Here is a 15320-nt window from a genome sequence, read left to right on the forward strand (position 1 = left end):
GCTAGTTAGCTAGGACCATTACCAGAGTGGCCATGCTAGTGGTTTCCTGTCTGCTGGGACCTCTCTAATCTAATTGTTCCACTTGATTTATTAAGACAAAACACAACAAGACCTTTTGGTTTCCTCAGTCCCCTGCGCCAGCAGACAGGCCCTGCAATATCAACTCCTAACTGGGCAGCAGACCGGGCGCCTGGTGTAACAACAGCCGTCTGTTCCTGACAGCAGCGCTCGTCTGACTGAGGCGAATTGATACAGACTGACTGAGGCGAATTGATACAGACTGACTGAGGCGAATTGTCATATTGATACAGAACGTTCAAGTGTGTGTGTGTGTGGTTGTGTGTGCGCGCACACCTGTGGGAGTGTGTGTGTGTGTGTGTGTGTGTGTGTGTGTGTGTGTGTTGTGTGACACTCAGAGCAGGTCAAAGCAGGTGAGGTTCAGGTGAGCAGCAGTGTTGTCAGCAGGGTGTGTGTCTCTTCTCTGTAACCTCGCCTATTTTAAGTGTGTAATCCGTTTAGACAGGACTCATTAAGGATGGGGGGGGGGGGGGTCTGCTCAGATGGGCTCAGTCGCTCCAACATGGGTAGGACACCGTCAGGGGAGGCTGGTGGAGGTAGAAATCGGAGGACGGGCCATTCCTCATTCCATGCATAACAATGAGGCCGTCCTCTACCTCCACTGGGTACTGTCCTCTCTCTCTCTCTCTCTCTCTCTCTCTCTCTCTCTCCCTCCCTCTCTGTCTCTCTCCCCCTCTCTCTCTAGTAATTACACAAGTGGAATAGAGAGACTGTGGGATAGGGATTATAATAACCTAGTAATAACAACTCTGTTATTATGCAGAAACAACATTGTGATGTAACAGACAGTGGTGTTTACACGGGTAAAGGGGCAACAAGGTGAGGTGTTGCCCCAAATACTGTGGTATCATTCAGGCGAGACACAGCATGGATCACCCTGTAATGTACAGCATCCAATAACCATGTCATAGTCTCCTAACCCACTCTCCTCCAGTCCTCCACCAGAGAGAGAGGGAGGGAGGGAGGGAGGGAGGGAGGGAGGAGCCCTCCCCTTCAATTCTGATAGACATCAACAGTCGAAGTGGAGCTAGTCCAACCGCCAAACTCATCCCTCTCCCGTCTCTGCCTCGTCTCAAATCCAACACACCTCAGAGGCCTTGGATCACCAGACCCAAGGCCTCCTCTCCTCTCCTTCTCCTTCTCCCCTCCTCCTCCACCTGCTCCTCCTCCTCCTGCCCTCCTCCTCCTGCCTGTCTATGTGGAACATCACATGTACCTGTGATTTCTAGCATAGCTCTGACGCCTGGGAGACATCTACCACTGGATAGAACCCAGTGACTCAGAGAGAATAGAGTAGAATAGAACTTTACTGGATAGAACCCACTGACTCAGAGAGAATAGAGTAGAATAGAACTTTACTGGATAGAACCCACTGACTCAGAGAGAATAGAGGTTCCATCCACAGATGAACATTTTTCTTCAGCTTCACCTCAAACATTATACCATACACAGGTCAAGTCATGAAAACACACACACACACACACACACACACACACACACACACACACACACACACACACACACACACACACACACACACACACACACACACACACACGCTCCAAATATAGGCCTGCTCAGCCTCGTGTGACTGACTGCAGCTCAGATTAAAGTGAATGAAACTAAGAGAGAGGGAATGGATTCCAGTGATCCACCTTCTCCTAATCTCTGGTAGGACATCAGCCTACATTCTGTACTGCACAGATATCAGCCTACATTCTGTACTGCACAGATATCAGCCTACATTCTGTACTGCACAGATATTAGCCTACATTCTGTACTGCACAGATATTAGCCTACATTCTGTACTGCACAGACACACCATCTCCTCCACTCCCAAGCCCTGACACAGCAGGGGGACGCTCTGACACCCCGAGGTCAGGACATCACCCTCTACCTGCCCTGCCCTGCCCTGCCCTGTCCTGATGATGAGGTTGGTCAAAGCTAGGATAGATAGATAGATAGATAGATAGATAGATAGATAGATAGATAAATAGATAGATAGATAGAGATAGATAGATAGATACTTTATTGATCCCCGAGAGGACATTACAGCAGCTCACATCACAAACAACAAAATGAACTGACAATAGAATAGAATAAAATAAAATAGACATCTGAAACATTATATACAGCAAGAACAGTCCAGTGTGATTTAACATCCCCCAGCCTGACTCTGATCGAGCCAGCCGGAGGAGGAGTGGTACAGTCTTATTACGACAGGCAGAAAAGATCTCCTAGCGCTCCTTAGTGCAACGTGGTTGTAATAAGCTGTTGCTAAAGGATCTTCTCTGCTCTGCCACAGTGTCATGTAGGGGATGGGAGGGATTGTCTATGATGGCCAGGAGTTTTATTGGTATTGGCCACCTCCTCCACAGTGTCCACGGTGACACGGAACCAGCTTTCCTAATAAGCTTGTTCAGCCTCTTAGTGTCACCTTCCTTGCACCCCCCCCCCCCCACACACACACACACACACACACACACACATACACACACACAGGCATACCACCGCGTACAGCACTGCTGGCCAATACAGTTTGGTAGAAAACCGCCAGAGAAACGGGAAGCGGGTTTGCGGAGGGAGAAACCTAAATATCTCTATCGCATTTCGACATATTAGACATTAACACGGGGGTGGAGGGACCATTTATGTCACAGTTTGCATGACTGATGCGAGTTGCAACATCTACCGGGAGAGTCTGGCCGTTACTGGGGGGTTATGCAATAAGACATCAATTATTAACATCGAATAAAACATTATGACACTGCAGTATGTTCCCCCTGATTCAGCAGTTGACCGGGAGAGAGAATGATGAGTTTTAATATCATCCGTTACCGTCATCTTTTTATCTTTCAACACCGTCAATCTGATTAGGATGGTAACTTGGTCAAGGCCTAGATTTACTGTCCGTTAAATTGTTTCACTGTTGCTACTGCCAACATTGCTGCTATACACTTTGCCACCTTATGTCATTGTTTTATGTATTATTATTATTATTATTATTATTATTATCATTCTATTGTATTGTTGGTGGTTTGATTGTTGCTTGCTGCATTGTTGAGGAGCTAGCTTGGCCCCCCAAGCATTTTATTGCATCGCCTACGACTGTATTTTATGAATATGACAAATAAACGCTGATTTGATTTGATTTGATTTAGGAGTTCCCTTCGTTCGTCATAATAAATATTCTACAGCTGTTCAATCACAAACCCGGTTCTGATCAGGGACGTGTGAACGGTACCGAGATCCAGACCTCTCTGTCATCTAACGGTGTCCAGACAGGCTGACTCTGACCGTAGTCCCACGGCCAGCCGGGTTAAAACCCCCTCGGTGAAGTTAGTTTTAGATTGGATATTCGGTGAATATTCTCTCTTTAATAGCTCTTAAACCCAGTGTGACACGTCTATGAAAATGACATATCAGAGTCAGGGGAGGATGGAGAATAATCTACCCCCGATACGACGCCAAACCGCGGCTCTTTATCTAACAGCCTATTGTTTCTATATTTTGCCCTATAAAATAACAGGTCTAGGCTACCAGGCTTCCTAGATATTGTCCTTCCAACATTGCAGGTCTACGGGTTATTTATCCGATCGATGATTCAGGCAGACTGCTGCTAGCTATAGCGCCACGAATCCGCAGAGAAATCCTACTGCAGCTTGTCCGTTAGCTTAGCATCATCTAGAAATCCTACTGCAGCTTGTCCGTTAGCTTAGCATCATCTAGAAATCCTACTGCAGCTTGTCCGTTAGCTTAGCATCATCTAGAAATCCTACTGCAGCCTGTCCGTTAGCTTAGCATCAGCTAGCCTGCGAAGACGTCCACCGTTATACCAGCATCAAGGCTCTCTCTCTGGTCTCGTTGGAGGGCTACAGTGTTGCCACCAAATCACGACTAGCATGACTGTAAGCCTATAGCTAATGTCGCTATGTGTTAACAATATCTTATAATATCAATATCTTACCTGTTTTAAAAGTATCAAATCCGTCTTCATAATCGTTTCTCCCCCACATCGTGGTTGTGATTGAACGCACCGGAGCGCAGTGGAACTCCGAGGGTAGAATCCGACAAGAGAAAGCAAAACGTGATCTCACAAAGATGGAGAGAAATCCTCAAGAACTTGCCATGAATACATGGCTCAAGATGCCAGTGATCGCTTTTAAAAAAAAAAAAAAACTGAAACTGAACGGCTTCCTATTTCAATACGTCTTTAAAAAAATCACCTCCGAGAAATCGGACAAACTAGGTAAGGTTGAGTGAAGAAGTAGAGTCGTGGACTCGCTGGCGACAGCAGTGTGTGAGGATGTGAGCTCACACTGTGCAGCTCCTCCAGCCTCCGGCTCAGTCGCGGACTAGTCTCCTCCCTCCTCTCCTCTCCTCTCCTCCCCTTTCTGGGACTGCAGCCGGCCACGGGTCGAGATCACAGCCGGGGAGACTCCGGTCCAAACCCCGCCAACAGAGAGATTCATGGACGGAGAAGACTATATTGGTATTATACCGAGGAACCGTTTGGCTGTGTGGCTTTTGTTGCTGAGGCGCTGCACCGCTGCTGTGCGCAGTCAAAGCCCCGCTGGCCGACTGCTGCCAGTCTGGATGTAGAGAGTTTAGGGTGCGTTGGGCAGGTACGCGACAATGCGTTAATTGTGACCTTTCCCATTCTTCCGTTCTATTCCATTCCGTTCTGACATTACCTCATAGATAGAATCAAACACCCAGACGTACATGGGCCCATACTGAGAGGCTGACTTGATCAAAAGTCAACTGGATGCTCGTTCTGATTGTAGATCTCTCATGTGGGCCTCGGCCTAGCTTTTAGGATGACCTCTAATAAGCCTTGTTGGTGAAGATAGAGTACGGCCCGAAGAGAAAGGGACATGGATGAGCTGGCAGGTGCATAATTAGGCTTCCAAAATCACGAATAACTCCTAAAAATAACTCCTATCCAGTCGGACAGCAGTACAATGACAGCTCCTGGGGTAGAAGAATCCCTGCCAAGAACCTGCAAAACCTGCCGAGCAGACTCAGCCACGTTCAACTACATTAAATTAAATTAAATTAAATTAAATTAAATTAAATTAAATTAAATTAAATTAAATTTTAAAAATGTGATTCATCCCTGAGGGGTAATTACTTTGGGCACATAGGGTCAACAACAACAGCATGACAACATATCACAATGACATTTACATACATACTAAAGCAATGGCATGAGAATCTAAAATAATGAATGTCCATAAGAAAGTGCTGTGTGTGTGTGTGTGTGTGTGTGTGTGTGTGTGTGTGTGTGTGTGTGTGTGTGTGTGTGTGTGTGTGTATCAGCTGGCTTCTTGCGACAGTGAGACTCAACAGAGTGATGTGTTCTTAGTTGTGTTGTCAGTCCTCTGAAACACACCTGGTCAAAGCTGTTAGACAGGACCACACAGTAGCCAATCAGATGAGCCCTAGGCTAGTAGGATTAGCCAGATCACAAATAGCAGGATCACATTCTAACTATAGCCTTTCATCAGGGAGGCTGGTGGAGGTGGAAATCGGAGGACGGGCTCGTTGTAATGCACGGAACAGAAGGAGGAATGGTGTCAAACACAGTTGATTCTCAATTCTCACCCAGGAATAACGAACTGAAGGTCGACCCTGTTATTAATAAATGTTTTTAAGGGCTGGTCCTCACTTCTGCATTTCTCTCTTCATTTCCTATCACCTAAGAGTATTGTTCTCTCTTGTGATTTTTTTTAAAAGTCATTGTAAAGGAAATTCACAAACACATTTGTCATGAATACGTTTTCTTTTTTTTTGCACAATATTTTCTTAGCAGAAATGGGACAGCGATAATGTGGCAATAGTCAAGATTTCAACAAAACACGATTTCAAAACATCCTCCTGCTCAAGTTCACGATACTTCCTGTGTGTGTTTGAGCAGAGTAGCTTCCTCAGCAACATGCTACAGACTCTCCACTTCTCCCTCTCGAGCTGACCTTCTAACTTGTATAACTTGTCTTATACATCATCTAAAGGTTATACACAGCTCTGTCGTTGGAATCAAAGTCAACAGGCCAAACCAGAGTATCTCTAGTTATGACTAACTAGTCAACGAAATGACTGTTTACTTATACAACTCAACATGGAGGACTTCTTGTCTGTTTGCTTTGATTTCTCTGCCTTAACCTGTTGTCCTTTTGTGTTGTTTACTGTTTTGTGAAGGAAAAAAGAACAAACCATAATCGCAAAAAAAAGGAACCCTGAAGAAGGCAGCTTGTACGCTGGTCCAATAAATAATGAGCATCGGAGGGAGAGTGTGTCTCTCTTTCTTTCTTTCTTTCTTTCTTTCTTTCTTTCTTTCTTTCTTTCTTTCTTTCGTTCTTTGAAGTTTCACCCTCCAGTCTGCACCTCCCCAAACTACAGTGTGCATTTTCTTGTTTTTCATGTTTTCCAACCTCAGCAGAGAATAGCTGCAAGGTGGCCCAAGACTCCTGTCAACAGGGAGGCCAGTGGAGGTAGAAGTCGGAGGACGGGGCTCATTGTAATGCATGGAACGGAATGAGGAATGGTATCAAACACGCCGTTCCATGCATTACAATGAGCCCGTCCTCCGATTTCTACCTCCACCAGCCTCCACTGTTTGTCACTGACAATGAAATGTTACTGACAAACGTCTTGTAAAAGCTCTGTTAGAGACACCCCTGCACCTCTACCAGCCTATCAGAGTGGCCAGATGAGAGTGGAAAGATCAAAGCCATCCACAGGACATCAAAGCCATCCACACGGCCACACTGAGATCTACTGTCACCAGATCTGCTGTCACCAGCCAATCAGAATGGGACCGTGTTGGAGTGAGGAGGGGAAGGGGTGGATAATCACTTGTCTCCTGTATTGTCCTGGTTCAGTTACCCATAAACCCCTCAATTAAACACACACCGTCCTCTCTGTGTCTGTGTGGGTAATGTCATTATCTCAATAGAGGAGAGAGACAGAGCTGCCAGGGCTGTCTGAAACCCTTCACCTCAGACACCGTCAGGTCTGAACACCACCTCAGACACTGTCAGGTCTGAACACCACCTCAGTTTATTTATGAATATTGTTTGAACACAATATTCAAATATATATAGCTCAATATAGCTTGACAGTATCAATCAATCAATCAATCAATCAATCATTAAATAGCACATTTTAAACCAATATAGAGAAGATTCAAGAAGAGGAGAATTCCTAAAAAATTATGAATATCACATTTTAAACACAAGCGCCGTTCAATCAAAGCATTTCACAGTAAAAACAATAACAAGTTCAAGCAAGCACTTGACAGCATCTGCAGGTACAGCACAATATGTTCCCTTAACTAGTACCACCAGCAAGAACACAACACCCACACAGGAGTTCACAGCAGGACTGAACAGGGAGCGCAGCCACGCGTCACACAGCCCTGCGTTCTGCATCTCCATCATCAACGTGACTGATTGAGGACACTCCCCTGGACACACACATTCTCAACCACTTAATGGCCTTTAATCTGGCAGCTGCCCAAACGGACAACACCATGTGACCAGTGCATGTTGTCAAGCATCACGTCCAGGGGGTTGCGGGGGGGGGGTTAGGGTTAGGGCTAGGGCTATGGTTATGGTTAAAGTTAGGATTAGGATTAGTGTGTGTGTGTGGGGGGGGGGGTTAGGGTTAGGGCTAGGGCTATGGTTATGGTTAAAGTTAGGATTAGGATTAGTGTGTGTGTGTGGGGGGGGGGGGTTAGGGTTAGGGCTAGGACGAGGGTTAAGGCTAGTGTTAGGGACAGGATAGGGTTCAGGCTAGGGTTAGGGACAGGATAGGGTTCAGGCTAGGGTTAGGGACAGGATAGGGTTCAGGCTAGGGTTAGGACTAGGGATAAGGCTAGGATTCATTTGGGATTCAGGAAAAGAGCAGACATGTTTTCTCTGTATAGAACCGTGGCACTGAAAGACACCATGGACCGTCTCCACGACAACAGTGGTTCTTTCAGTGCTGCCCCAGCCCACTCCCTGACTACACAAAGACACAGGGGAGGCCACTTCACCACAGAACAAAGGACTCATTTACCCAGCAGTCCCTGGGCTGTTGTTGGTGCACATCAATGTATGATCAAACTCATGTCTTTGGATATTTTCAGACACACCTTTTTACGAGCAGAGCAAAAACAAAAAAGGACTTTGAGCAAACATTCAAACACAGGCTTGTTAGCTTGGCTCCCTGACAAACAAGCCCATCAGAGAGAAAGACAGAAAGTCAGGGAGAATTCCTACACTCTCAACTAATGATGTAATCTTCGCCGAGCGGTAGAACAATAACAAGTTTCAGAGAAAGACTAATATTCCAGATCTAAGATCATTACCCATGTTTTGTTATGAGAGCAGCAGTCTGGCCTGTGTTAGACACAGATCTATATGCTATTGGTCGAACAAGGAGTTCCAAGCCACAGTTGCTACCCAGCTGAGTAGCACAAACAAAACATTTCCTCTCAGAGGACTCTGGGTAATATATGTCTGTTCCACTGACGACAGCACTCACACACTCCTCCTTTGTTGTTGTCAGTGTCCCTCCCTCCCTCTCTCCCTCCCTCCCTCTCTCCCTCCCTCTCTCCCTCCCTCCCCAATGTCAGCACAGCAGTGGATTACTGTAGGAGATATCCTTGCATTGCCATGTTTAATGTCCAGGTCTGTACACGCTTCAGCAAACTCATAGCCATCTCACATGACTGGTTGGTACTCAGTGTCTGGCCACACACACAGTGACACAGGCCTTAGTGTGACGACACAATCACAGCTGGTTGTCGGGGTTAGTTAAAGCACACGGCTCTGGAGCCAGGCTGGTCAATGATGTTTCTCATGGCGTTGGCTAACTCCTAGGACAAGCTAATGTTGTCTATGTGCTTTAATGACATCCTCTGACTAGGTATCGTTATCAGACCACAGCTTTGGTGTCATTTCCCTCTGTTGATCGAGGCAGAAAGCAGCACACAGACAACATTAGCCAGTCGGTCCAGTCTGATGACATGTTTCATGTTATGACGGCTGTAGGAATATGAATCAACGTTGACTTCATGCCAACACAGCGGCTGTCTGAGCCAGAATCAGTGTTGTTGTGTGTTATCAGCTCAGAGCAGGCTGGAGCCCTGCCCCTACTTCCTGCCTCTCTCTCAGCCAGGAAACCCACCACAGCCTGGGCCTGGACGCTCTGACTGCCCCCCTGAGCGGCTGGTTCTGGTTCCCTGCTCCACAGTCCTACTGGACATTAACACCTGCACTGACTAGAACTACATCAAGTACACAACAACCACGGTACGCATTTAGAAAGATACGCTTGTTGTATGTCCGTGTCTCTGGAGCTGACGTGAACACGGCCAGGCCACGCTGTCCAACCCACAACCCCAACTAGGCCATGTGCCTCCATGTCAAAGAACTGTTCAAACACGCTGCAACTTTAACATGTCTCTCTGACGTACAATGTCTTTAACATGTCTCCCTGACATACGATGACTTTAACGTCTCTCTGACGTACGATGTCTTTAACATGTCTCTCTGACATACGATGCCTTTAACATGTCTCTCTGACGTACGATGTCTTTAACATGTCTCTCTGACGTACGATGTCTTTAACATGTCTCTCTGACATACGATGACTTTGAATAGTTTATAGTACGGCGTTGGAGGTTGTATGGTACTAGTAGAGCATGGTCCTCTGTGGCTCAGCTGGTAGAGCATGGCGCTAACAACGCTTAGGTCGTGGGTTTGATTCCCGTTGGGACCATCTATACTGAAATGTATGAACTCACTGCAATGTAATTCGCTTTGGATAAAAGCGTCAGCTAAATGGCATATATTATTATTAGAACAGAGGTATATACTATATGAACAACATTAGAACAGACAATGGTGTTACACTAGGATCCTAGATGTATGGAAGGATGTTAAATTTAATTTCAGAGGTTCCACCCCAAAGATACCTTTCTCATCGTAACCAAGAGATGAGGCCATTCTCCACACGTCCTCATTGGCTCAAATCACAGACTACTAGATTCACAAGTACTGTATTTCCTTTGAGGGTCTCCTTTAAAGAACAAGCATACACACACCTCAAGTACGAGAAAATAGAAGAGGTAAAAAGACAATTAGAAACAAAAATGGAGATATTAAACTTACACTCAGTGTTCTTCATGAGCCCTGCAGCACAGAATGCAGAAGCCGGATAGAGAGAGGAAGTGGTTTACACACACACACACACGCGCGCGCGCACGCACACACACACACACACACACACACACACACACACACACACACACAACACACGTACACGTACACGTACACACACACACACACACACACACACACACACACACACACACACACGTATGCTAACATGAAACCAACTACAGGAAGTGCACCAGACTACCCGCCAAGCGCCTCCATCACACACCAGAGACACCGTTTCAAACGCTGAGCACCGCCTGCCTTCTCTCTGCCTGTCACCAAACACATGACTGGATCCTGTCTGTGTGGAACAACACAGAGAGACAAAGGTAGCCGAGTGCAGAACCTTTGGGCCCATGCTGTAATATACGCCATTTAGCTGACGCTTTTATCCAAAGCAACTTACATTGCAGTGAGTTCATACATTTCAGTATAGATGGTCCCAGGAGGAATCAAACCCACAACCTAAGCGTTGTTAGCGCCATGCTCTACCAACTGAGCCACAGAGGACCACAGTATAACAGCTTCACTCAATCTTTTGACAGCAGAAGGACATCAATCAACGTTATGGCTGAACAATTGAAGCTGGCTTCCTCTTAGGAGCGAGCAAACAGACCCTGCTCACAAGCTGGCGTTATAAAGAGCAGTACTCAGGCCTGGGTTTAGGTTGCTTGTTAAACACCCCCCTGATGGGGTGTTCGGTCGGACCCCCGGATGTGTCACTGAAGATCAATAGAATTCGTCAAGGTCCTAACTTGCTTTATGACGTGTCTGAGGACCCGTAGCAGACCTGGTCTCTCTCTCCCTGCACCCAAGCTCGCACACACACACACACACGCACAGGCACAGACACACAGACACACAGACACACAGACACACACACACACACAGATTATTAGCATGCTCACTCACTCACCGACTCCGGAAGCTTTCAGCTCCACCTTCAAGTTGAGCCAGAGGTCAATTTAACTGGGTCGGATCCTACCTCCCCTCCCTGGCTCCCCCTCCCTAAGAGGACAGACAGCAGATATCTTCCTCCCAAGGCCAGCTAAGACAGCAGATATCTGTTTCAGAAGCTCTTTCTCTTTCCCAATCAGCTGACAGGCAGTGTTTCAGTGATGTCAGAGAAGGCCGAGGCTGGCAGACGTGTTCCTCAGTCAGCGTTTCTCAGCTGGGTGGCAGCGGCCGGACTGACAGTACAGGAGTGTTGCTACAGCAGTTAGCCTCATTAGTATGCATGTGACCTACACAAACACACACACATACACACACACGCACGCACGCACGCACGCACGCACGCACGCACGCACGCACGCACGCACGCATCTGAGAGGTGGATCAGAATAACAAGCAGGGGAGGCCGGTGGAGGTAGAACTGGGAGGACGGCCTCGTTGTGATGCATGGAATGATACCATTCCTCATTCCAATACATGCATTCCAATGAGCCCGTCCTCCGATTTCTACCTCCGCCAGCCTCCCCTGGAGTGTGATTAGGATAACTAGGTGCTGTCAGGTTAGCCTGGCCCAGTGGGAGTTCAGCATGCAGCCATCCAGCTCTCCTGTCCTGCCAGAACCTACAATCCTCAATGCTCCTGCAGCACGCCAGTGAGTGTGTGTGTGTGTGTGTGTGTGCGTGAGAGTGTGTGTGTGTGTGTGCACACTTACAACACAGCTGTGTGTGTGTGTGTGTGTGTGTGTGTGAGTGCGTGTGTTTCTCTGTAGTCTGTGTGTGTGTGTGTGTGTGTGCGTGCGTGTCTGAACGATTACAACAACACGCCTGTCTGTGTGTATGCATGTGTGTGTGTGTGTGTGTGTGTGTGTGTGTGTGTGTGTGTGTGCACCCTTACAACAACATGGCTGTGATACAGCTCTGGTGTGTTTATGTAGGACTCTGCCAGAGGCCTGCAGGCTCACACTGCTTCTACCCACTCCCCTGGAACCTGCACTTCTAGTACCACTGCTTCTACCCAGGCATGTGTGTGTGTGTGTGTGTGTGTGTGTGAGAGAAAGTGTGCGTGTGTGTCTGTGTGAGAGTGTGTGTGTGTCTGTGTGAGAGAGTGTGTGTGTGTGTCTGTGTGAGAGTGTGTGTGTGTGTGTCTGTGTGAGAGAGTGTGTGTGTGTGTCTGTGTGAGAGAGTGTGTGTGTGTGTCTGTGTGAGAGTGTGTGTGTGTGTGTCTGTGTGAGAGAGTGTGTGTGTGTGTGTGTCTGTGTGAGAGAGAGAGAGAGAGAAAGTGTGCGTGTGTGTCTGTGTGAGAGTGTGTGTGTGTGTGTGTCTGTGTGAGAGAGTGTGTGTGTGTGTCTGTGTGAGAGAGTGTGTGTGTGTGTGTGTGGATAAGGAATATGAATAGGCGTTAAACAGAGGAGAGGTGATCAAGAGGAGATTTACTCCAGTCGTACCGTAATCACACTACAGAGCCAAACCGAGCTGAGCTGAGCTGAGCTGGTCGGATGTGTTCTATCTAGAGCCCAGAGAAGGAGCAGGTTAGGACTGAGGAATCTGGCTAGCCAATGAGAACAGACATCAATCGATCAAATCAATCAAATGTATTTGTGTAGCACTTTTTACAGACAAATGTCACACAGTGCTTCACAACAAAAACAATACTATACAATACAAACAATAGGATCTAACACCAAACCATAGACCCCCGAAAGTAAGCCAAGGAGAAAACTCCCCAGAGGGGAGAAACTATACAGTAGGGCACAGTGGCAAAGAAATAATCCCTCGGAGGAAGAAACCTTGAGAGGAACCAGACTCCAGGGGGACCCATCCTCCTCTGGCTGATCAGGTGCTGAACAGTAAACTAGTAAATGTGGAATGTGGTGCAAGAGTTCAGGGGTCCAGGGACGAGGATAGAGGGTGGAGGAGACTCAGCCTGGACCAATTCAGGAACTGGAGTCTAGTTTTGAGGGGCTCAGAGCCCCTCGGAGAGATAAGCACAAAGAGGACGACACACGATTAGAGGCTGTTGCAAACTGAAAAACGGACCCATCAGACAGTTGGAGAGAATCAGCATAAAGCAGGTGGTCCGAGGCCCCCGGCACATCTAAAGGACAACCTTACACCCCCTCCACTCTGTCAAATCACATGTTATATATATCAGACTATATCAGACTTTCTTTCAACCGCTTCCTTCAAGCTACGACTTGAACACGATTATTATTCCACCGAATATAGGCCAGACTTACCCTCCGAGACGACGCTCCTGCCTCCGGATAATATCAAATTACATAAAATTAGAAATATTATTAGAAAAAGACAGACCCTGAAGGATAGGGCCATGCAGGGAAAGTGAGGAGAGGAGAGAACACTGGAGTCTGTGTTGAGAAAGAACAAACAGGACTCTGACAGAGAGCACTTCTACTGAGTAGGAACAGGCACCAGGCATGTGGGCTTGGCAGACCGCTACTATCAGCTGTCCAGACTGACAAAGCCTGCTGGGAGCTGAACAACGTCCTCAGGGGCCGGAGTCCCCAGACAGACCTGCTAGCTCAGTCATCAGTCAAGGAACACGTTCAATATGGATTTGCAATAAGGAAACATCTGATTATAGCTAATGTTCTGGCTAATGTTGAGGACACTTTCTCATGATGATGTTGAGTACATCATCTTTAACTCACCAACTGCCAAAGAGTTCCAGAACCCTCACCACCCAGAGGGCCAAGTGTTCTATGTGGTGTTTACCTAGCAACAACACTCTGATTGGCTACAAAATGAAGCCTCATAATGTATGCATTGTTGGTGAATAAAGTCACCCTTGGCACTCTAGAATGTGGACAGTTTGGGCGACTTTATTCACCCTTGGCTCTAAACGAGTTAGGGTTAGGGTTAGGGTTAGTGGTCAATACTCTAGCTCATTACCTCACTGATGAAGTCTACATAACACAGGAGTTGAGACTCCTCCCTCCCTCTTCTAACCCTCTTCCTGTTACCTCAGACAGACACCTGAGACTTAGAGGACGTGAGGAACAGAAGCTTGGTGAGGCGTTCGCCAACGAGCAGTAGAACCCCAGAGAGGGTAGACAGATGATGTCACATCCTGACGAGGGGTGTGTGTGGCCAGGCTCTGAGACAGATGGCCTGATGGGTAATCAATAACACTTTATTATTGATGAGCTTCCAGCCTCATCTGCAGGGAGTTAGCATCCATTAACTCCTCATCTTACCTCCTGTTACCACACACACTCACTCACACAGACAGACATATACACACACACACACACTCACTCACTCACTCTCTCTCTCTCTCTCTCTCTCACACACACACACACACACACACACACACCTACCTCCCTCCATTGAGCTCATCACCACAGAAGCCCCGGTGGGACAGGCTGTCTGACATTGAGCGGTGACCTACACAGACCAGAACAATAGAGAAGGTTGATCCTAGGAGAGCCGGTCGATAGGATCCCAACATGCAGCAGGCTATCATCTCCTTCTCACCCTGCAGAGATTGACTGTTATACAGCCCCCCTCTGTGTGTGTCTGAGAGAGAGAGAGAGAGACTGTGTGTGTGTGTGTGTGTGTCTCACCCTGACCCACTGCATCCTCCCAGACCAGGGGAGGCTAGGGGAGGCAGAAATCGGAGGACAGGCTCATTCTAGTGCATGTGTTCCAGGGTTCTCCCCAAAGAACGTAAGAGTGTCGCTGCGTCACCTGGTCACCTTGGCTCCGCCTCGACGTCAACATCACTGAAGGAGTTACGATCTTCCTCTGCGTTTTAGCGGGATTTTTTTTGCACGTCTGGAAATGGAGTGAGAGTCGGAGGTGATAACGCCATCCTGCCACCGTGTTCAATAATCCTGGGGTTTGAGTGTTTGATGCCATTCCTCACTCCCCTCCATGCATTACAGTGAGCCCGTCCTCCGATTCCTACCTCCACCAGCCTCCCCTGTCCCAGACTCCCTCCCTGCTCCTGTTAAGCACCTCTGCCAAGATGGCGCCACCGATGCCTCCTCTTCCACTTCTCTATCTTGTTATTAAGATATTGTTCTATTATTGTTCTATTATTCTATTATTGTTCTAT

The 15320-nt window shown here is 47.3% G+C and overlaps 1 protein-coding gene across 1 annotated transcript in view; it reads right to left on the reverse strand.

Moving 5' to 3' along the window:
- cep85l (centrosomal protein 85L) overlaps window positions 1–4152 on the reverse strand; it is a 53906-nt gene extending 49754 nt beyond the window's left edge. Inside the window, exon 1 of the mRNA XM_083689443.1 lies at window positions 4046–4152. Coding sequence (XP_083545569.1) covers window positions 4046–4094 — 49 coding nt within the window. The 5' untranslated portion in view covers window positions 4095–4152. The remainder of the gene's footprint in view (window positions 1–4045) is intronic.
- Window positions 4153–15320: the final 11168 nt, after the last annotated feature.

This window comes from Argentina silus (assembly GCF_951799395.1).
Source record: "Argentina silus genome assembly, chromosome: 17".
In the NCBI taxonomy this organism is placed as follows: Eukaryota; Metazoa; Chordata; class Actinopteri; order Argentiniformes; family Argentinidae; genus Argentina; species Argentina silus.